Here is a 21,724-nt window from a genome sequence, read left to right on the forward strand (position 1 = left end):
GTCTAGGAGGTTTCTGGAGAAAGTGGAAGATAGCTTCCTGACGCAGCTGATTAGTGAGCCTACCAGGGGTGGTGCCCCGCTAGACCTTCTCTTCACAAACAGAGAAGGACTGGTGGAGGATGTGATTGTCGGGAGCTGTCTTGGGCAGAGTGACCACGAAATGGTGGAGTTCACTATTCTTGGCGAGGCCAGGAAGGGAACCAGTAAAACCACTGTACTGGACTTTCGGAGAACTGACTTTGGGCTGCTCAGGACACTGGTTGGTAGAGTCCCTTGGGAGGCGGTTCTGAAGGGCAGAGGGGTCCAGGAAGGCTGGGCGCTCTTCAAGAGGCAAATCCTAATGGCGCAGGAGCGGTCTGTTCCCATGTGCCCAAAGATGAGCCAGCGGGGAAGAAGACCAGCCTGGCTGAACAGAGAACTGTGGCTTGAGCTTAGGAGAAAAAAGAGGGTTTATAATCTTTGGAAAAGTGGGCAGGCCACTAGGGAGGACTATAAGGATGTAGCGAGGCTGTGCAGGGACAAAATTAGGAAGGCCAAAGCTCATCTGGAGCTCAATCTGGCTACTGCCGTTAAAGATAACAAAAAATGCTTTTATAAATACATCAACACAAAAAGGAGGACAAAGGAGAATCTCCATCCTTTACTGGATGCAGGGGGAAACTTAGTTACAAGAGATGAGGAAAAGGCGGAGGTGCTCAATGCCTTCTTCGCCTCAGTCTTTAGCGGCAATACCGGTTGTTCTCTGGATTCCCAGTACCCTGAGCTGGTGGAAGGGGATGGGGAGCAGGATGTGGCCCTCACCATCCACGAAGAACTGGTTGGTGACCTGCTACGGCACTTGGATGTGCACAAGTCGATGGGGCCGGATGGGATCCACCCAAGGGTACTGAGAGAACTGGCAGAGGAGCTGGCCAAGCCACTATCCATCATTTATCAGCAGTCCTGGCTATCGGGGGAGGTCCCAGCTGACTGGCGGCTAGCGAATGTGACGCCCATCTACAAGAAGAGCCGGAGGGCTGACCCGGGGAACTACAGGCCTGTCAGTTTGACCTCAGTACCAGGGAAGCTCATGGAGCAGATCCTCTTGGGAGTCATCATGCGGCACTTGAAGGGCAAGCAGGCGATCAGGCCCAGTCAGCATGGGTTTATGGAAGGCAGGTCCTGCTTGACGAACCTGATCTCCTTCCATGACAAAGTGTCGCGCTGGGTGGACGAGGGAAAGGCTGTGGATGTGGTCTACCTTGACTTCAGCAAGGCTTTTGACACCGTCTCCCACAGCATTCTCCTCAAGAAACTGGCTGCTCTTGGCTTGGACTGGCGCACGCTTCGTTGGGTAAGAAACTGGCTGGATAGCCGGGCCCAGAGAGTTGTGGTAAATGGAGTCAAATCCAGTTGGAGGCCAGTCACTAGTGGCGTCCCCCAGGGCTCGGTGCTGGGGCTGGTCCTCTTTAACATCTTCATCAATGATCTGGACGAGGGCATTGAGTGCATCCTCAGTAAGTTTGCAGATGACACCAAGTTAGGTGCGTGTGTCGATCTGCTCGAGGGTAGGAAGGCTCTGCAGGAGGATCTGGATAGGCTGCACCGATGGGCTGGGGTCAACTGCATGAGGTTTAACAAGGCCAAGTGCCGGGTCCTGCACCTGGGGCGTAATAACCCCAAGCAGAGCTACAGGCTGGGAGATGAGTGGTTGGAGAGCTGCCAGGCGGAGAAGGACCTGGGAGTGATAGTGGACAGTCGGCTGAATATGAGCCAGCAGTGTGCTCAGGTGGCCAAGAAGGCCAACGGCATCCTGGCTTGTATCAGAAATAGTGTGACCAGCAGGGCTAGGGAGGTGATCGTCCCCCTGTACTCGGCTCTGGTGAGGCCGCACCTCGAGTACTGTGTTCAGTTTTGGGCCCCTCGCTACAAGAAGGACATCGAGGTGCTTGAGCGGGTCCAAAGAAGGGCGACGAAGCTGGTGAGGGGCCTGGAGAACAAGTCCTACGAGGAGCGGCTGAAGGAGCTGGGCTTGTTCAGCCTGGAGAAGAGGAGGCTCAGGGGCGACCTTATCGCTCTCTACAGATACCTTAAAGGAGGCTGTAGAGAGGTGGGGGTTGGTCTGTTCTCCCACGTGCCTGGTGACAGGACGAGGGGGAATGGGCTAAAGTTGCGCCAGGGGAGTTTTAGGTCAGATGTTAGGAAGAGCTTCTTTACTGAAAGGGTTGTGAGGCATTGGAACAGGCTGCCCGGGGAGGTGGTGGAGTCACCATCCCTGGAAGTCTTCAAAAGACGTTTAGATGTAGAGCTTAGGGATATGGTTTAGTGGGGACTGTTAGTGTTAGGTTAGAGGTTGGACTCGATGATCTTGAGGTCTCTTCCAACCTAGAAATTCTGTGATTCTGTGTGATTCTGTGAAATAGCATGCTTAAAGTTCTATTGCCACAAACACTTTTAAAGGAATAGATTTTTCTAGATTTTTTGAGAGCTTGAATTACATGAATTCAATATGATGGGTTTTGGCTTCATAATGCTACATTTTAAAAGTCACATCCAAGTCTCATTCCCTTATTCTAATATCTAAAATTACATCACTTTATTGGGTATTTGCATTAGTGGAAATATAAGGGACTTTCTGAACACAACTTTGCTCCCTGTCTCTTTAGCTTCTGTCTATTCAGAGAAAGGCTGGTTCTTAAAGAGTGTATCCATTAAATGCTTACCTAGTAACTCCGGTTTCTTTCCTGACAGGATTTGGTAGAAGATGTGATAGTCTCTTTCGCCCGGCTGCTGGAAAATCACTCGGGATTTCTCCAGTAAATCTGGTTTCATAAAGAAAAATTCTGTGAGTAAGGTTCTCCAAGCTTTCAGATGAGGAATTGTACTTTTAATTACTTTAAAAAGAAAAAAGAAAAAAAAGTTTGCTGCTTACAAATCTCAATATCAGCGGATGACAGTTTGCCTGTGGTTCCAAAATGGATTCGGATAAATTTACCCTAAATCCCAGAGAAAAAAATATTCTAATTAGTGCATATAGTATACAGAGAGGAAAACTTGAAGGCATTCATTTGGTTCAAAGAATCAGGTTGTGCTAACTACTTGGCTTTGCATAGGCATGTTTTCAATGAGAAATGCCAAACAATGATATAACAGTTTTCTAAGCAGCCTGAGTCTGTATCTACGGCTCTTTAATCAGCTTGTGGGGAAAGGATAACTGTGTACTGTTATACCAGGCTGAGATATGAGAAAGCACGTGGCTTCCAGTTTCATGTTACAGATTTACAAGAACGTTGGACTCAGAGAATTAAGCCAATAAACCTTTAAACCTTAACATGAGACACAGATGTCTGTGTGCATGTGTGCGTGTGTAGTGACTACCCCTCATTTGCAATCCTGAATTATAATTTACAGGTCTAATGAAAACAAAGAGAGAGGCCCAAGCTCATGACAGCACTAAGAAACAAGCGGGGACAGCTTATTGAGCCAAAAATAAAGTAGATGGCATGGATCAAAAGCAGAACTGCTGTCTGTATGGGTCTGCAGAGGGGGAGGATTTGGGAGGGAGCAGGGATTGTGGTACATCTCTGACACTTCATGACAAAGTAGAGGTATTGTAGAGAGGGGGAATGACTTGGGCTGGTGGAAAATGGCAGGAAAACAAAGCTATGCAGCAGAAACAGTCATGGGGAGAATCTGCTGTTGCAGTTTAAAATTAGGTGATGTGAAGGGCTTCATAAAGTGAGGCTTTGCTTGGTTCCTGCTCAAGAAATTATTTAAAAAACTATTCAAAGTGGATTGATCTTTCTTTTCTCCCTCATTAATCTGTCCAATAGTTTTTCCTAGACAGATCCTACTTTGTTATTTCTTCCTTGTGAAGAAGCCCAACCATTTTAGTGGACAAAATGAGAAACAGTTTATGAAATGAGTATTGCAGAGATGTTACCAAGTGGCTTTGTTGACGACGACATTATTATGTTGCATTACAGACTTACAAAACGTGACGAGTTGTCATTTCTCAGGGTTTTGGCATTTCCAAAAGCTTCTAGGGCTGGGTTGGCTTGAATGATTTGATCCTCCAAGGTTCCCTAGAAACCAAGGTTGCAGTACCATTGAGAAACTCAGCTGGCAACTCTAACTCAGGCATGTGTTCACTTACAGAAAGATGCCTCCCAAGCAAAGCAGCTTAGCTCCACCCGAGGGGTGGCACAGCATGAATAGCCTAACAGCAGAATTGGCAGTCAACTAGGAATGCTTATAAGGCCTTGAATGTTCAGCGGCTCTCCACGGTTTTGCTTTGTAGATTTGCTAATTTATGCCATCTGCATGCAGATGAAATCACCATATCTTCCCGTGTACTCCGAAGTCTCTGGGGACATCCAAGTGCATGTGTGTAGGAGAGGGGCTACTGAAGACAGTGACAAGCACTGCAGTGAAATGCATTCATTTTTAAAGCACTCAGAGCTTTTACTGTCTAGAATTTTTGGAAACGAGAAAAGCATTAACCACCACTTGCACAAACTTCAGTTTGCTGAAGAAAACTACAACTGCCTTGGCTTCAGGGAACACTTCATAGGGGAACCATGCAAAGCAAAATGCCGAGGTTCATGAGATGGGATGACAGAGCTGAGTACCATCTTCACATGGAAAGGTAAAAAAAAAAAGCAAAGCTGGATACTTACCCCAGTTTTGGTAGCCGGTTGCTGTCAAAAGACAGGAAAAGAAATGTGAGTACTCACAAAAAGGACATCACAGAATATAGACATTAGCAAGGTTAGACATATAGCTGGGGCCTTCATACTAGCAGGAATTTCTGAAATCTTATTTTGCATTCAACACATCACAAAATAGCCAAGTGCTGCTCCTACCCAGCTCATTATTTTAACTCCCTGCTCTAAACATACGCCTGGTTTTGCTCCAGAGGTATTCCAGAAGGAACCACAAGATTAACGAACCAGACAGAGAAAAGAGGCTGGTACCATATGGTAAGGATATAAGAATGTAAAGGCAAACAGGAAAGTTTTAGACAATCAGATTGTTCTGCACGTGAATTCTTGAATTATTAGAAACAAAGGCTGATGATATTGAAGATAAAATGTGACCCCAGGTGACAAGTTATATGGACAAAGTCTTCTAGCTGCAATATCTGTTATTTGCACAATTTTTGCATGAGCATGCCAGATTTCTGACGCCATTATGAGCATCAATGTCATTGCACATACAAGGCTGGCTCTGGACCACTTCTGAGGCTGGCTGAAGTCGTAGCTTTATAAATATAGTTCATAGGAATCAATTTGCCACAAAAGAGCGTTGAACCTTGAAGTGCAATGAAGCATAGTGAATAAACTCATAGCAACACAGAATAAAAAGCAACATGAATGCAGTATTCACTGTAACCTTAGCACTTAAAAGCAGAACAGCACTTAACCAAAAGGAAATATAGAAAAGATGATTTAAAAACCTTTTGTCAAAACATTCCTATTTAAGAGGACAAAAAGGCTTTTCAACAAAACAGACATTTCAATCAAAGCTATGCTTTTGAAGACTGTTTTCCATGTGAAAAGAAATCTATTTTTCTTAATCTTCGTGGTTTTCCCAGCATTTGACCAGCTTTAACGCATTCAGAAACATTTAACACATGTGACAACTAAAACTCTTAGAAAAAAAGTATCAGCAACCAGCAGTACTTCAGAACCAGGAGGGGTTTTGCTGCTCTGCCTGCAGCATGGCAAATCTGGAAGAGCATTGCCTTCCTACCTTCAGGACTACATGGTTTCAGTAATGCCATTTAGATGCATCAATATATTTTCCCAACAAATTCTTATCTTAACCATGCCCATTGAGGTCTAGCACATGGCTCAGCACTCAGGATGCAGACTTGCAATGTTGTGCACAACAAATATCTTGGAAGCTTGAAATGAAACAGATGCTGGCAAGACTTACGTTCTTTTTACCAGGTTCACCCAGGGCTGCCACTGTGGCAAAGTACTGGATGACACGTTTTGTGTTGACAGTCTTGCCAGCACCGGATTCTCCACTAGGGGAAGAAGGAAGATAACATTAGTGTCGCTCAATCATCTCTAACCCATTTTTTTGCCCGCCCATCCTGTCAGCTTCGTGCACCTGCACAGGCTATTCTTACAGTCACTGACTGATTTCCGCAGCCTGTTTTGGGGTCATTCCAGGGGAAATCATGCCATATTAACTGAATGAAGAGGTGAATGCTTACAACAAGAGCAACTAAATATGACTGTGTTCAGAAATCTAATGGAAACCCATGCTACTTTGAGCTTCCTTTATGTTTTAACAGAAAGTTTTATTAAAAACATCCAGACTCAGGATCCTACTCTATACAGCTAATGAGTTAAAAAACATACAAAAAGCTGCAGTATTTTGCCAACATCATCCAGTAGAATATGTGAACTGTGTAGAGAGAGACCCAGCTCTCCTCCTTTCATGCTTGACAGTAAATGTGCCTCCTCTTTTCTTGATCATCTTCCTTCCTGTGGATGGGTCTATTAAATTTTATTGACTATGTTCTGTAGCAAGAACAACAACATTTTGAAGAAAATCCTCTGTGTCTAGAGAGGACAAGACACAGCAAGAACAACCCTGGAAGAAGCTTCTCTAACTGCCTGTTGGGTTGTTTTCATGCCTACTTGTGAAGAACACCAAATGCAGATTGGAAACGGGCTAGCCTCCATCAAACCCTCAGCTATTCCTTTCCAATGGGGCTAAAGGCAGCCATTACGTGGCTAAAGTGCCAATTATTTGACTTGGATCAAGTTCCAGGCAATACAGCTGAGCTTTCAAGGGTCAACTTGTATTTCAATGGGATTTTCAAGGAGATTTTTCAATAGTCTTTTTTTTCCCCTTTGAAGTTTTTTTCTGCAGCAAGAGAGTCTCAAATCAGCCAAAAGAGAAGCACTTACGTGATCAGCATAGACTGATTCTCCCGATCTGTGGAGGAAAAAAAAAAAAAAAAGAATTGTGGCAAACTTAGTTGGCTGTAGAAATTGCTTGTTATCATTTCAGATCAGAACCAACTGTTCCAGAAACAGTTCTGAATGGACAGGAGAGAATCACAGAAAGCAGCAGTGGAAAGGTAAAAATAAGCATTATTTAGTCCAACCTCCAGCAGTGCCAGTTTTTCCAGTACCCTGAAGCCTCCTCTCATGTTTTGTTCAAGTCAGTGCTAAAGACCTGCAAGTCATGCACATTCCCCTACATCTAGGAAACAAACAACAAAAAGAAAGTAATTTCCTGTCAGCAAAATGCTGCTTTACTTACTCCCGTGTAGGTCTCTGCTCACATCTGACCCCTCTGCCCTGCATTATTGCACCAGCCCAAGCATTGTTCATGGGCCATTCATTGTTCATGGGCCATTCATCACTGTATATATGTATTCTTCTTTGGTGAGCCATGTTGCTGAAATCAAGCTTTATAGTCTCCCTATTGCTAATGGCCTGAGCAGAAATAGACATCTATAAGAACATTTTGAAATCAATATATTATTAAACCAGTTCACCAAATGCTATCTAGAAGCAGATTCTAGGAACCACTGGGCCTGAATCCCTCTTTTCAGACATCCTGAAAAGATACATATTGGGCAGCCTGTCCATATTTCACTCTCATCTGATAAAAGAGCATGTTTCTGCAGACACGCCTCTGCCCCAGCACCTTTTGTCCCCTTGCAGCCATAGTGCTTGCCATTTTATGAAAACCAGGTGACAGCAGCGTGTGGCCACACCAAGTCTCTTTGGGATTTATCCTGCAGCCTCACAGGACCCGGTGTAAGTGCATCACTGCTGCCCTCTGCTGACAAACTCTTTTTCCAGTAATTTGAGGGCTGGGGCGAGAATTCACAGAAAAATGGCAGAGCTTGCTGCTGCACAGTAGGCGCCCAGACCCCACACGCAGTCAGCACGCTGCTGATCCACAGCAGCTTCTTGCCAACGATGTGCACGCAGCATCCTCCATAGCTGCCCTTCATTAACTTCTGAATGTTTGCATCTGATGAGCATCAGAATGAGCAGTTACCAGAACTAGCACAGAGACAGACAGGGCAGAAAAAAACAATAATTAAAAAAAATTACTGATGCAGACTCCCAAGCCCCTGTTGCTTGTCGAGTATCTGCACATTTGGTGCACACTGCAAATGCTCTCACAAACGGCCATCTGGTATCAATCATGTCTGCTAAATAAAGCAAAACTAAATTTAAAAGCAAGGAGCGCCACTTACTACGCAGCATGTCGTGGTATGCGTTATCAGCAATGGAGAAGATGTGAGGAGGAGCCTCTGAGCGCCTCTTGCCTTTGTAGGCAGCAACAACCTCCGACTTGTAGACAGGCAACCATTTGTAGGGGTTTATAGTCACGCAGAATAAGCCTGAGTAGGTCTAGAGGGGAACACAAGAAAAAGGTGGAAAAAAAACTTTCAAGGAATAAGAAAGAAAATCTGAGTTAACCCAGCAGGATGTTGCCAGCTTTTGATCTGTCTTTGAATTTTGGTCAGAATTGCAGCCTTTGATCTGAATTCCTAAAGCTACTGGTGTGCTACTGGACTTCCCATTGGCAATCAATGATGCCAACATGACAGATATTAAGCAGTTTTCCAACGGGGGAAAATTATTGTCAAGATGACATCCAGAGAGAAACAGCCCCTCCAGAAGAACAGAGGAGAAGCAAGGAGACCTCTGTCTGATTTTCGGCCTGGACACCCACTGAAAGCCATTTCCTTTTGAAAACAATAATTATGAAAAGAGAAAAAAAAAAAGTCACAGCATTTCTGTTTGAACTCTGTTCTTAGGAAGAGAAATCTGGGAGAAAAAATCTCCCATAACTAACTTGATGTGAACACCCTGGGGCAAATTTCAGTTGGATATTCAAAAAGAAAACAACTTTGTCGTACTATTCCCCAAAGGTTTTTCAGCTTTTGCAGAAATATAGTTGGCAAATAAATAAATAAATAAAATCTATCTTTATAGTCACTCTGTGGGATCTTTGTATCAGTTGGCTGGGGCCTGACAATTCTGAGGAAGAATGAGTTTCCAGTTGTAACACTGGGGGATTAGCATTAGCTGGTAACTTTTCAGGTACTTAGTCTGGGTCAGTGCAGAAAACTTCTCAGAACCCAGATATGATATGGGCACAAGTACTACATGCATATAGATTAATGAATTCAATGAGCTAATGATTCCAGGTGTCTTCCCCTAAAAAAGGATTAGGTCCTGCTCCAGAATGGCCTTGGCATGAGTCTTCAGTCCTAATTTTCTAAGCAGAAAAGCAAACAAACAAAATAAATCAACCTGTAAATGGATTAAGCAAGATGATGAAATTTCATTTTCTAACTATAATGATCTACAAGACAAAGCTATGTTTTAGGCCATATGTGTTTATACAGGGGTTATTAAATAAATACAGAAGCTATATAACAACCAGAATTTAAATTGGATTCATTCCTCTGACGTAAACCAAAAACCTGAATAAGGATTGGCTAGAAAAATCTATAGATTCTCCTGACTGACTTCAGACACAATTGTAGCAAGCTAAAGGTAAAAGTTTGGCCTCATGAAACTTGATGCCACTGAAACTTGTTCTGGTGATAACAGAAATTATGTTAATGATGTCATGGGGAAGACACAGAGTGAGGAAAAAGGCCAGAGCAAAACAAGACAGATGTCAATGCTGAAAATGAAGGGAATAAAATTACTGAACTAAAGATAGCAAGGCTCCTAGTTAAAAGTAGTTATATGTGTGCTCTAAGCTTGAGGCATTGTTTCTTAACAAGGAAATGGCTGGTAATGACATGGATTAGCATTAGAAGTGGAAAAATAAACTAGGTCTCCCCAAGGTCTTGACTGCTGAAAATATATCCCATGACACCTCTTTCCTAGACAAGCAAGGAAAAACAGAGAGTTAGACACCATCTTATTCACTTTTGTCTGTATTCAGTCAAATCTACTGCAAGGAACTTTCCTTTTTCCTCCTGAAAAAGTGAGTGAGACCCTCAGTTTTATAACATATCCAAGTTGTAAACTGAATACGAAGATCACATGTTCAAATATCACAGCATTTGAAATGCGTATTTCCAGAGATACAAAGCAGTGACCCTTACGTAAATCATCCAGTTGCTGTAGCGCTTCCTCAGGTTGTACAACACAGATGCTTCATTCAGATGGGTCAGCATAGCCATGTCCTCAATCATGTCAAATTTGGGAGGGTTCATGGACTGCACGTCGTCTTCTTTTATAGTCATGGTCTGCAAAGACAGATAGAGTACAGCACCACTGGAAGACACTGAGATTTTCTGTCACTTCACACACCCTAGAGGAGAACACATTTTCTCTGTAGAGGGAGATTCTTTGGCTCAATGTGGCCTATGTCATTTGTTTTCACAGACACTGAAAGAATGAGGGAAGGCTGAGATGGTACAAATAAGGAGAGTGATGGTGTGGCTGTGGAGCCATGGGAATTCACTGTAAGCATAGGGTTTTACCTCCCACCTCCTCATTTCTCCCTCTGGGGTCCAAACCTGGACTGGTCGGTCACATACCTCTGCTCTCTTTGCTGTGCAAATACTGATGCTCCTTCAGGCACCAGCAAATTCCTGTTTTTCCCTTGGCTGTTTCTCATTTGCCATCAGTTACTGAGGCTTCTCATTCACAGCCTATTTCATGGATGGCATGAACCAGGCAGCAGAGCTTAAACCAAGCCAGCTATGTTCTGGGGCTTGCTGCTCAGCCCTCATTCATCATGGGTCAGAAAAAATGCTATCATACCCGTCCATCTGTTGTCTCAACAGTCACTTTGCCACCACTGGTTTCTGTAATTTCAGCTTCAACATAAGCTTTCTTCTCATCGGGAACCCAACATTTCTTCTTCCCTGTGAAATTAAGGAGACAGAGGGTTCACAGTCTTGAATTGAGTAATAACGCCGTGCCCTACTAAGTGCGATTGCTTGGGTTAGTTAAACCCCTGGGACCGCAGCAGATCGGCAGTGCTGCGGGAGCTGCATGCCAAAACAGAAGGCTCCGGGCTTCCAAATGTTGTCTCTCCTTTGAAACTACCACTTGGCTTCCCTAGATCCTCCCAGCACAAGGTGTCACAATATTTCACGAATGCTGGCGAAGCCTCAGCCTCCATGGGAAATCCACAATCATCATCACCAGCGTGCAGATGGAGGAACTGAGATCCAAGCCCAAATGAAGCCATTTGCTAAAAAGCCACACAGATTATTGCTATCTGAATGAGGAATTCAGCCCATATTATTTGCCTGCCAGCTATCAGATTTAACTTTATTCCTGCACATTCCTTTGAAGTCTGTCTTGAAAAACAGTAATATTAATAACTCACACTGAGTTATGTACGCTGCTTTTTGGAAGTTTGGATTAGCCGTGCTGGACTTCAGATGCCTTGTTTTAGCAACTACTCTGAATAGCATACTGCTGTGGTTATTGGTGAATTTACTCTTACTACTACACCTCAGAGCTCCCAAATCCATTTCACGAAAAATAACTTATGGAAAGTTAAAACCTAGCACTGGGTTGTCGATAAAGCATGCAATCAAGCAGAGATACACATACAACAGGGACATTTAGTCAGGTCACAGAATTTCTTGCATTACAGCAACATCAGCAAGTGACATTTCTCTCCCAAATGGACAAAGCAGAGATCTCTCTTTTAGCAGTGCAGTGCAAGTATGTCTTGCTTCTAAATCTAGCTAATTACTTAGTACGAGTTGATAGATTGCTTCCCTTCAGCACTGCCTTAGGGCTCTTTGTAGCTTTGTAGAATAATGAAGCTTATTCAAACTTGGTTGAACCAGCCACCTCAAGAGCAGCAGCAACAGGGGCTTTGCATCCTGCTTTGCTCTGCATCCCCCCAGCTACATTATGGATGCAACCCTTACTGGGTTAACTGGCCACCACCAGCACAAATGGTGCCACAACTCACCATCGAAGGCGACGGTTTGTGCCATCATCAGCTCCTTCTCACTCTTTCGTAGGAAGGGAGCAGCCTCCCCGAATTCCGACATGTCCATCATCTTGGCAAGGTTTCAAGGTGGCACAGCTCAAGGAGGAGAAAGGCAGGGACCCGCTCTAATAAAAACGAGGAAAATGTTGCATTTCTTGGACCGTGTGATGCAATATGAAACACTCAGCAGAATGTGGCAGGTGGCTGATTAAAGCGATGACTAATTTGAAACAGAAATACCTAATGGAGATTGGGGGCTTTACTGAACCCTTCGCTAAACCCTTGCCTGTCTCAGTTTATTTAAAGCCAGACAGATCCTGTGTGGTTCAAAACCCCGACACGGGTTGCAGTTATCTCCACGGGAGAATGCAGTCTCCTCTTTATGGCATGAATGGTGCTTAAGAGCAGCAGATAAAAGGGACCACTTCAGGCTGTGACTTTGAAAACCACTTAGCAGTGGCTCTGCCTCCTACCAAACTCGCCTGGCGCGGGCTGCATGCCCTCCAGTGCTGGGGCACATCCCCCGGGGCTCTGCCACGCATCCTCTCTGGCAGGCGCTGCCTTGAAACTGCAGAGCGAGAATTCCCTGCTGCGAGCTGTCGCACAGGCATGCTTTACACCCCCTGGCGAGGCTCCAGGGAGGCATGCCCATGCTCCTGCAGCAGAAAACTGGAGCTGGAGACGGTGGAGTGCCCGCAGTGCTCGCCTCCGATGGTGCCAGACAGCCTGGCAAAAACCCAGGACTCATCTGGCTTGGGTACGGCAGAAGGCAAACGTGCCTGCAATACTGGCACTAAGGCTTTGTTGTTTCCCACATTGATCTGGGTTTATTAGTCCAGCTTAATATCTACAACACTTGTTTTCTCAGATGACACGGCCTCAGCATTTAGGAGCCTCTTATCATGTAAGAAGAAGCAGGGCACATTCATGTAAGTGAGACTGATTTGCTGGGTTTGTACTGCCAAGCACTAAGGCTGGTTATCCCACTCTTATTTTTAATGTCTGGAAAGCAGATAGCTCAAATCAGTGGCACTTTATATAATGGAAGCTATAAACACAGAACTTAATCTTTCAGGAAAATTAGTTTAAACAGCTCTACACTATATTTATTTTTAAAGATTCAAAACTTGACAGCTGGGCTGAAGTAAGTCTTACTGAATACCACTGATATGGATAGCTTTTTACTAGGAGTTAATTTGATTCGTGTGTGCTTTCTATATTAACTGTATAAATGATTTTTTATGTATATATATGTATTCACACACGCATACTTATAAAAACTTACACAAACACACAAGTATGTAAAATACTCAGGATGCTGTCCAGAGACATCTTAAAAGTTCCGCTGCTAAAAGGTGTCTATCCCCTTCCACCTCCCTCCCCCGGTTTAAATATTTCATATATTTTTCTCTTTCAAATCAATACTATTTAATTAGTACTGAAACTGCCTAAGTGACCCTCAGATATTACCTTTTCCCTTATTATTTTTACTATGCAATATCCAGAGCAGCTGATAAAGTTTCAAGAGTCCTATCAAGACAGACACTGCAGTCTTTTAAAATTTAATTAAATTTCTTCCTAACAAATCTTTATACAGATAAGAGATCTTCATCAATGAAGGCAGGTGATTTTTTTTTTCTTTTTTTTTTTTTTTTTTTTTTTTTTTCCCTTCTTCCCCCACCACATTCCTCCTGGGGAATGTAAAGCCCTAAGACAGTTTGGCTGCCAAATGTTTTACATCCAGCCCTCTCCCCCTGCCACAGTGCAAGCTTTGGATCTTCTGTCTTGTTGCTGTAAAGCAAAAACTTTCTTCTTCCCGCAACTAGCCTCAACTTTTTTCCTTTCTAAAGATGAAGAGCCTACCTAAGCACAAATATCAGCAATTATTTTAACATCATCTGAACTGACCAAAATTCCCAACTGGAGACAACTGAAAACTAGCACAGTGAAGTCTGTCTCCCATGGGGAGTGTCTTAGCTCTGGTAGAGCACAGAAACTACATCGGTTCATACATTTAAACAGAACAGGGTTAAGGCATGTAAGTGCCATTTCACATTAAACATGCAAAGGTAAGAGGAGCCACTCCAGTCTTTATCTCTAGGATTCAGGACAGATTCTCACGAGTCCGAATATAAACCAAACCTTTTCTTGTGGTTTAGCTCCACTTGCAGACCTCTTAGCGAGGGTTATCCTGCTTTGACTTTCTGATGTACTTTTGTTTTCATGTATATTTAGAGCTAAGCACTGTGTCTAACATGTTAGAGTGTAAGGAAGCCCTTGCTGCAGCTGGAACAGAGTCCCTTTTTCTGCAGCATTTTCATGTGCTGGGAGTTAAGACAGAAGCCAGAGCCCAGGAAGAGCACAACTTGGGGGTGCAGAAGACTCGGCATGGGAAATACACTGCAAGATATGAGAAACTGGAAGTGTTGCTTGGCTTAGGGTCATAGGATTCTTTGTAAGAGGTAGCAGAGTCAGGAGAGATAAGGCAGAACTAAGGACATTCACTTTCCTTTCAGTTTACTTCAGCTAATAACAAAAAGAGGTAGTCCTTGTACATAAATTTTGGAAGACCCTTGGAAGCACCTGCTCCCTGTAGAAAGCCAGTATTGGGACACAAATTCAAGTGGCACACCCAGGAGCATCAACAATTTGGTGGTGTGCTCCGACTTGGAAATCAGGGACCTCATCTTCCTTTGCTGTGGTTATTGGAAGAGCTACCACAGTGCCGGTCGCTCAGCTGCTATACCAACAAAAGCCATCCTTGCCTGCCTTTGAAAGGGAAACCAATAAATCTCCAAGGCTTGTAACTCAGTCTGGATTAAGCAATTCTTTGAGGCAACAAGCTGTTTAAAATTGTGAACTGCACAAATCATCATCTCTTGCAGATAACAGAGAAGACAGCAAGGATGACTTGCAGGTAGCGGTCAACCAGTCCACCCAGATGCACAATTATAACAGACCTGACAATTTCCTAAATGTTTATTCTAGCTGGCTAAACGAATGCACTGAAGTTAGACAAAAAAGAAGCACATATTTGCCATCCTACTGTTCAATCAACATCCCAAGACAACCAACATAGTGCTATACGTTTAGCGATACTACTAACACTCCTACTCCTCCTTAAGCCACATGAAAACCTTATCACACCAAAACTATGGCAAAGTGTTAGAGCACAGCTGGGCACACACATTTAGAAGTGAGAAAAGTCGGTACTCACCCTGGAGAGCACACAGTGTCACCACTCTGCCTGGTCCAGACTTTATATACTCCCACCTCAAGGTCACCGGTGATGGCTTTTTAAAGGCATCAGGGGGTTTTCTTCATGCCTATATTTGTCCTCCGGATGAGGAGACAATGCCGGAGCAGGGAGCGTGTCTGGCTGCGCCCCAGCCCAGGGGGAGGGCAGGAATGTCGGGGGGAGCACTCCTCGCCCCCCGCCCCTCGCGGTTCCATTCTTGCTCCATGACTTCATGGAAGAAACTTTTCCTGCTTCTCTGCTGTGTTTGTGCAGGGGCAAGGATAGCTTCTCCACGTGCCTCAGGACTTAATTAACATTGGCTTGGGGAAGGGGGAAATTAAGATTACTCAGATGCAGCTCCCCTAGAAAATAAGAAGCAAATCTTGTGCAAGGGATGACTGACTTTAAAGGGAATTTGGTTATGTGAGCCAAACAGCCTTTGAGCATCAAAGCAAGGATGCGAGTTCTCAAATCCCAGTCAAGCATCTTAAATCCCCTTGCTGGGTCCCAGAGAATAAAAGCCAAGCCCATCGGCTCAGGTTTGGGATACGTCGGTATTCCACCATTTGTAAGAAAGGCGAGATGGCGAAGAAGTTTAAGAATTTATTGATTCTGCCTGAAAAGTAAACCACAGACAACAAATAAAGCAAGCATCAATTTTAGTGAATGCTTTGCTTCAGCAAACTCATTTATGAGACTGAGTTCAGGCAACGTTTGGCCTTCTTGTCCACTAATTTTTCCTGTAAAACAAGTGTCATAAGTAAGTCAGGACTCATTTCACTTCAGCCCATAAACAGCAAAACAACCGACACATCCAGATTGATTTCCTTTTACCAGCATGAGTAGATATATGGGTTTCCTTTGGTTCCAGCATAAACTGAATATAAAAGCACAAGGGAAAAATAAAGGCTGTGGGCAATGCTTGCTGGCCAAAGGGGAAGAAAACATGTTAGCACTTCAGAAAACTCAATTTCAAGGAAGCAAGGGGGATCAGGGAGGGAGCTAGCCCATGGCTTCATCGAATTCTTAGATAACCACAGGAACAAATGGCTTTGTTTGTGACCTGGCGAGAAGAAAAATAATTGCATACTGAATCTGCTATTTTTAAAGCTGCTGCCCTGATGACTGGACAGTGACAGGTTGCCCAGACAAAGTAATTTTGGAAGAAATGAAGGGATCTGTGGAAGCGATAGGCTTAGAGATGGGAGATTGATGTGGCAGGTCTGAGGATCTGAGTGCTTTAGTGACTTGTTATTTTTAGTGTGAGGGGAATGCAACCAAGAGACAGAGAACCACTACTGCTTCACTGGAGACATGCTACCTCCAGACAGATTTAAGCTGAGGAGAGGGCCCTTTGCTAAAGCTACGAGTAAGGCTTTCAGTCTTGGTCTGGATCATCTGTAAAAGCAACCTGAGCTTCAGCCAAAAACGAGGTGCCTGTGTCATGCTCTAGCACTCAATGGGCAGTCGTGCTCTTCTCACTTATTTCCTTAAATCAGCATCACTTCCCACCCTTCCAAGCCTGCTGCTTTGTAGATACCCAGTACCCTGCAGCATGGAAGTGTTTTGATGTTGGATTTAACTCATTGCCTTTTTGTTTTTACATCTGGCAACAAAGAACAGAGCTCATGATCTCAAATGAGGTGAATAGTGAATGACTCTCTAAAGCTTAAGCAGATGCTCCTGATCATGTAATTGAAAACTGGATAAACTGCATGCATCACCCAGATTCATGGATACCATTAACCTGCTGTCAAGTCTAAGAATAAGATTATTTCATGCCGTGAGGATACAGCACACTGATGCTCTCTCCTTCTAGCTCTTTTCTTTTACTACCAGCAGCTTTAATTCTAAGCACAATATTCCCATTACCACCTACTTTGGGCAGAAGGCAGCATCTTTTGCAAATACTCTGTTATCACTTACATGTTTTCTGTTCTGTAAGTATTCAGCTTTTATCAGTCCTGCACAAACACTACAGTCTCTCTCCCACGCCTCCTTTTTCTTTTTAGGGGCTGCAAACAACTGTTTCTGCAGCTGATGCCAAGGCACTTCCAATGTATATGCCGCTAAAAAGGAACACAAGACAGCACTGGGTCAAAAGTGATCAATTTATTTTCCTTGCTGGCCTGACATGAATTGGCACTACACACATTATTCCCGCCTTTCTGGAGTTTATTAGCTTTGTTTTAATAAAGAAGCAGAATTCACTGAACATTTTCCCTAGATTAAATTTGTAACAGTGACAACCCCAGACACTTGTCTCTCGCAGAGGCTACTTTTAGAAAGGTTAATGCTGGTCACCGTTTCTGGGGAAACAAGGGCCTTTGATAAGAAGTGCTTGTGACAAACCTATTTTTAATGACATTACATATTAGAAAAGAATGCAATAACATTTATCAGCTCTAGACACAGATAGTGTCAATAGTGTGGTCTTATATAGTGAAGGTGACACCTGGGATCTGTAAAAGCCTAATTATGAAACCCATTCTATTTTATTAGAAAAAAAGCAACCAGCCCGGTGTGTTCTGACAATGTTGGCCTTTATTCTACCATCAGTAAAGCATGCTCTGTAATAAACTGGCACTCCTCAAAAGCCAGATCAGTGAGACAGAGGAACACTAGTTAAAGATATGAGTGCTTGGAGAAAGCTTGTAGAAAGCGTCTTCTGAGACATGATCTTCTGGGCTGCTCCATAAGTGAGCAGACAGACTGTCCCTCCACAAGATGTACCTGAGTGACTATAGCCAAAGAGACTGAGAGCCTCTTATTCACCTCCAGGTTGTTTTGGTCATTGCTTCTTGCTGATGTTTCACTCTCTGTTTAAAGGACACAAGGGAAAGAGGCAAAATGAACTAGCTGGGTGCTGTTTGCAAGAAAAAGGCCATCCATAGAGACAGAAGGAAGGAAGAAACAAACATTGCACCCAGCAGCAAATCCAGGCCCATTCTGTAGGAGCAGATGAATTTTCTCTTGTGAAGAATTACACTGCCATTATTTAAGCTGCTGATGCCCCGAAGAGAAATTGGAGGGGGAGAGAAGCTTAGCTTTAAAAATAGCTGCACTCTGCTACATCTCAAGAAAGTTGGCACTAAACAGTGCATTTAAAGTATGTTTATGACAGGCAGATTAACACTATTGGGATAGCAGGCTTCCCAGTTTGTGCAAGCCTTCCTGCTCTAGTGCACGTGCGGGGCTGTGGGCATAGACACCTGCAACCTGGAGAGGGAGGAGTAGCTCCTGTTCACACTTTTTTCAGAATAATCATTTTAAGCGGTTTCCTTTATTTAATTATTTGCTGATACCTACTGTGTGGTGTGCAAGCTTACCATCAATAGCATAAAGGAAAGCTAAGTTTCTCTATGGAAAGCACCGTGCCAAGTAAGATAATTTCTAAGCCAGAAAAGAAAAACAAAAAAAAACACAGCTCAAGTGTCTTTTGAACCACTGAAATCCGTGATCTATTGCTCTTGGTATGCAGACCCCTGCACCAGAATACCTCCTGCTGCATGAGCAGCCTGAAACCATCACCAGTGGTGGCAGAGGACAAACGCACAAAACAACAGGAGGCGAGAAGCCAGACTCGGGAGCTTCGCCAGGCTTCCCGCAGGGCTCTGCTCCCACCCCTGCCGAGATGAGCAACCTCTGAGAGCTGTCACTGGTGCCTCTGCCCCGCTGACACGCGGTCATTATGCTATCTTCAGGGCGTTTGAATAGGTCAGGGCTCTAGTGGGGGAGTGCAGCTTCTGGGAGCGAGACTGACAGCGCTTGGAGAGCAGATTACTGGCGCTGATAAATCAACCTCGGGTTGACTTGCACACCCCAAGAAAAGCAAAAAGGTGAAAACGGTAAGGAGTGAGCCTAAGTGAGTGAATGGCCTAAGATATCTGGCTGTGGAGAGGTGCTGGAAAAGGGAACAAAAGCTTTTGTCATGTGCCTTCTTATACCTGTCTCTAAAAGCTGGCATTCCCCACCCCACCATAAAAAGTTTTCAGTCTTGACCAATCTCGAGTGTCCTACACTGCCAGCTGGGTTGGAGACTAGTCAATGGCACATTTGCAGAACTGCTCTGCATCCTTTGCCCAACTTCCACATATCTCAAAAGCCTTTAGAGAGTTCCCCTCCCCACCGCTCTGCATTATCCGTAACCACTGGGGAAAGGCAGAGAGTTAAATGCCTTAATGGTGTATGTAAGTAGTTCAGGTTAATCTTTTCAGTATTCATTAACCAAGCATTTATTTGCACAGCACGTCATTAGAATTACCGAAGACCGTTCACCAGATTGTGCCCTTCTAAAGTTACTAGTCAGAAGTGCTTTAGCCTTGATGAAGGCAGAAAAGAAAAAAATAATCCATAAACTTCTCTCTAGAGTCTGCGTTATGCAACCCGGCTTGGAAGGCAGGGTGCTTCCTTACCAACCAACCCACGACTACGATGTAATCTCTCCGCTCAAACCGTCCAAAAGCCACATTTCCTTATCGACATGCAGCACTGCCCTAAAGATACCTGAAGGCCTTCAGACAACATATTCCAGCTCTCAGTGCCAAGCTCCTGCAAGACAACTTGCCTTTGTCTTTTCTACATTTCAGCCTCAAGCATTTAAAGCTTGCCTCCTAGCGATAAGCAAAGATAGGCAGAGACCTCACCTGTTTTTGCTGCTGCAGAGGTTGATTTTTCAGAGGTGAGGGGGAAAGAAAGGGAAATATTAATGCCTTTCTAGATTCAAGGAACTTTTCAATTTTTTGCTTCTGTAACTCCAAGTCTTAGCTTGACTCCTTGTCAAGGATTGTTTGCTATCTTGTGTTTGCTATCTTGTAGCTGTGTTTACCTTATGCCAATTGCAAACTATACCAAAAAATGCACCGACAGTTTAATCAGCAAAATAATTGTCTTACAGAGATACTTACTTAACATTGCAAGAGCTGAGAAAACAGACCCTGTGATTGACATGACACTAAATAGCTGGGAGCCACTGCAGGAAGCCAACTGTGTGATTTTTCACTATTTACATTCTGTGAGCAGAGACAAGACACTGTCTCTTGCCAAGTACAGCTATGCTGAGCCGATCACCTCAGCCAAGAAACTCAGCCAGCAAAGCTTGAAAAAACAATCCCAGTTCTTAAAAATCTATTTCTAGAGATATTACTTTCTGCCATAAGCTCAAAAAAGCACAAGTCTGTGCTTTGACATGGTCTAATGACTTAAAAACTTGACTGACAAGAAGCATCAACACCTCCCAAAATGGACACGCCATCCTTCTCTCTAGTGGCACTATCCTGAAGCAACTGGTTGGTGAGTGCATATAGACATAGATACATTTATATGCCTCTGTACACACACACACACACGTGTATATGTTTATGGATATACACGTGTATATGTATATGGAAACAAGTTTAGTGTTCTCACCTCTACCCTCCCAGCTATGGTGTTCCACACTTGTAGCTTAGTAGGTGACAAAAGGGACTTTTCCTGTGCAGACCCCACAGAACTGATCCTGGGAACTGATGCTGTACCAAAGGCAGCTTGGCCACTGCAGTGCTCCCCCCCTTTCTCTGCACCCAGCTCCCCCAGATAGCTCATCCCTGCTGCCCAGGTTCAGCCCCAGCAAGACCAGGGGCTGTTCCTGAATAAGCACATGACACCTAAAAACAGTCATTTATGAGAATGCACAGCAGGGCATGATTGGAAAAGGGGAAGAAGTACCAGGCTGCAGCATGCCAGGCTGCTGAAAATGCTTGTTGTTGTTTGGGTGAAGGGCAGGGGTGGGAATACCAAGATGCCAGAAGTGATGAGAGAGAGGGACTGGGGAGGCTACAGTGAGAAAGGGCTGTGCTGGACCAGCCAGAATAATCCAGAGCATTTGGAGACAGGCTGCGCTATGTGTCCAAACCAAAATCCACTGAGAGATCACAGCCAAGAGGGGCCAGGCATTGCCTTTGCAGAGGAGGACTGCTTCTGCTGCAGGAGCCAGCAGCAGCTGGGATTTCCAGCAAGGTTACATGCATAGCTCCCGTTAGAGTCATACCAGCTCCTCAGCAGCAGCTAATCGTATTGCACCAGAACTGATTTTAAACACCCTTTTTGTAATTGAAATACATATTGTGTCTTTATGTTGGGGGGGAAAGGGAGGGAGATGAAAAAAGTCAAATTACATGCTTGAGAATTATTGCACAAAGCCAAAGTGCACAGTACACATCCACAGTTTTAGGCACTTCAGTCTCACACAATGGTCTAGAAGAAAGAAGAAAAGAAATAACACATATGGTTGGATGAGGTAAAGACAGATTACTGGAAAAAACACTGCATGAGAATGGGAAATATACCCTGCCTGCATCAGTGGGGGCCTCAGAGGCTTCACTTCAAATATCAGCAGCTCAGCAGCATGGAAACACCAAACAATTCATTTGACAGGACCACCAGCTCGGTTGAATAATTTGTTAAACTTTCATCAAAACTCACTCAACAGGAAACCTCAGGCTTCAATCCAGCACGTCCCACAGAAACTTCTCACCAGCAGCTCAATCTATTCAA

The 21,724-nt window shown here is 44.1% G+C and overlaps 1 protein-coding gene across 3 annotated transcripts in view; it reads right to left on the minus strand.

Annotated features, from left to right (window-relative positions):
- The window catches only part of MYH15 (myosin heavy chain 15), a 59,152-nt gene extending 37,428 nt beyond the window's left edge, over window positions 1-21,724 (minus strand). Inside the window, exons 1-12 of one of the 3 annotated variants that reach the window (XM_035315071.1) lie at window positions 21,653-21,724; window positions 15,174-15,552; window positions 11,932-12,081; window positions 10,758-10,861; window positions 10,094-10,237; window positions 8,219-8,375; window positions 6,909-6,936; window positions 5,920-6,013; window positions 4,659-4,679; window positions 3,972-4,064; window positions 2,912-2,975; window positions 2,703-2,801 (exon numbers count right to left, since the gene is read on the minus strand). In XM_035315071.1, the coding sequence (XP_035170962.1) occupies window positions 2,703-2,801; window positions 2,912-2,975; window positions 3,972-4,064; window positions 4,659-4,679; window positions 5,920-6,013; window positions 6,909-6,936; window positions 8,219-8,375; window positions 10,094-10,237; window positions 10,758-10,861; window positions 11,932-12,022 (895 nt within the window). In that variant the 5' untranslated portion in view covers window positions 12,023-12,081; window positions 15,174-15,552; window positions 21,653-21,724. Of the gene's footprint in view, window positions 1-2,702; window positions 2,802-2,911; window positions 2,976-3,971; window positions 4,065-4,658; window positions 4,680-5,919; window positions 6,014-6,908; window positions 6,937-8,218; window positions 8,376-10,093; window positions 10,238-10,757; window positions 10,862-11,931; window positions 12,082-15,169; window positions 15,553-21,652 lie in introns of those variants that run through there. The other 2 variants (XM_035315072.1, XM_035315070.1) reach the window with 2 other exon arrangements.

The sequence above is a fragment of the Oxyura jamaicensis genome, chromosome 1, assembly GCF_011077185.1.
Source record: "Oxyura jamaicensis isolate SHBP4307 breed ruddy duck chromosome 1, BPBGC_Ojam_1.0, whole genome shotgun sequence".
Classification (NCBI taxonomy): Eukaryota; Metazoa; Chordata; class Aves; order Anseriformes; family Anatidae; genus Oxyura; species Oxyura jamaicensis.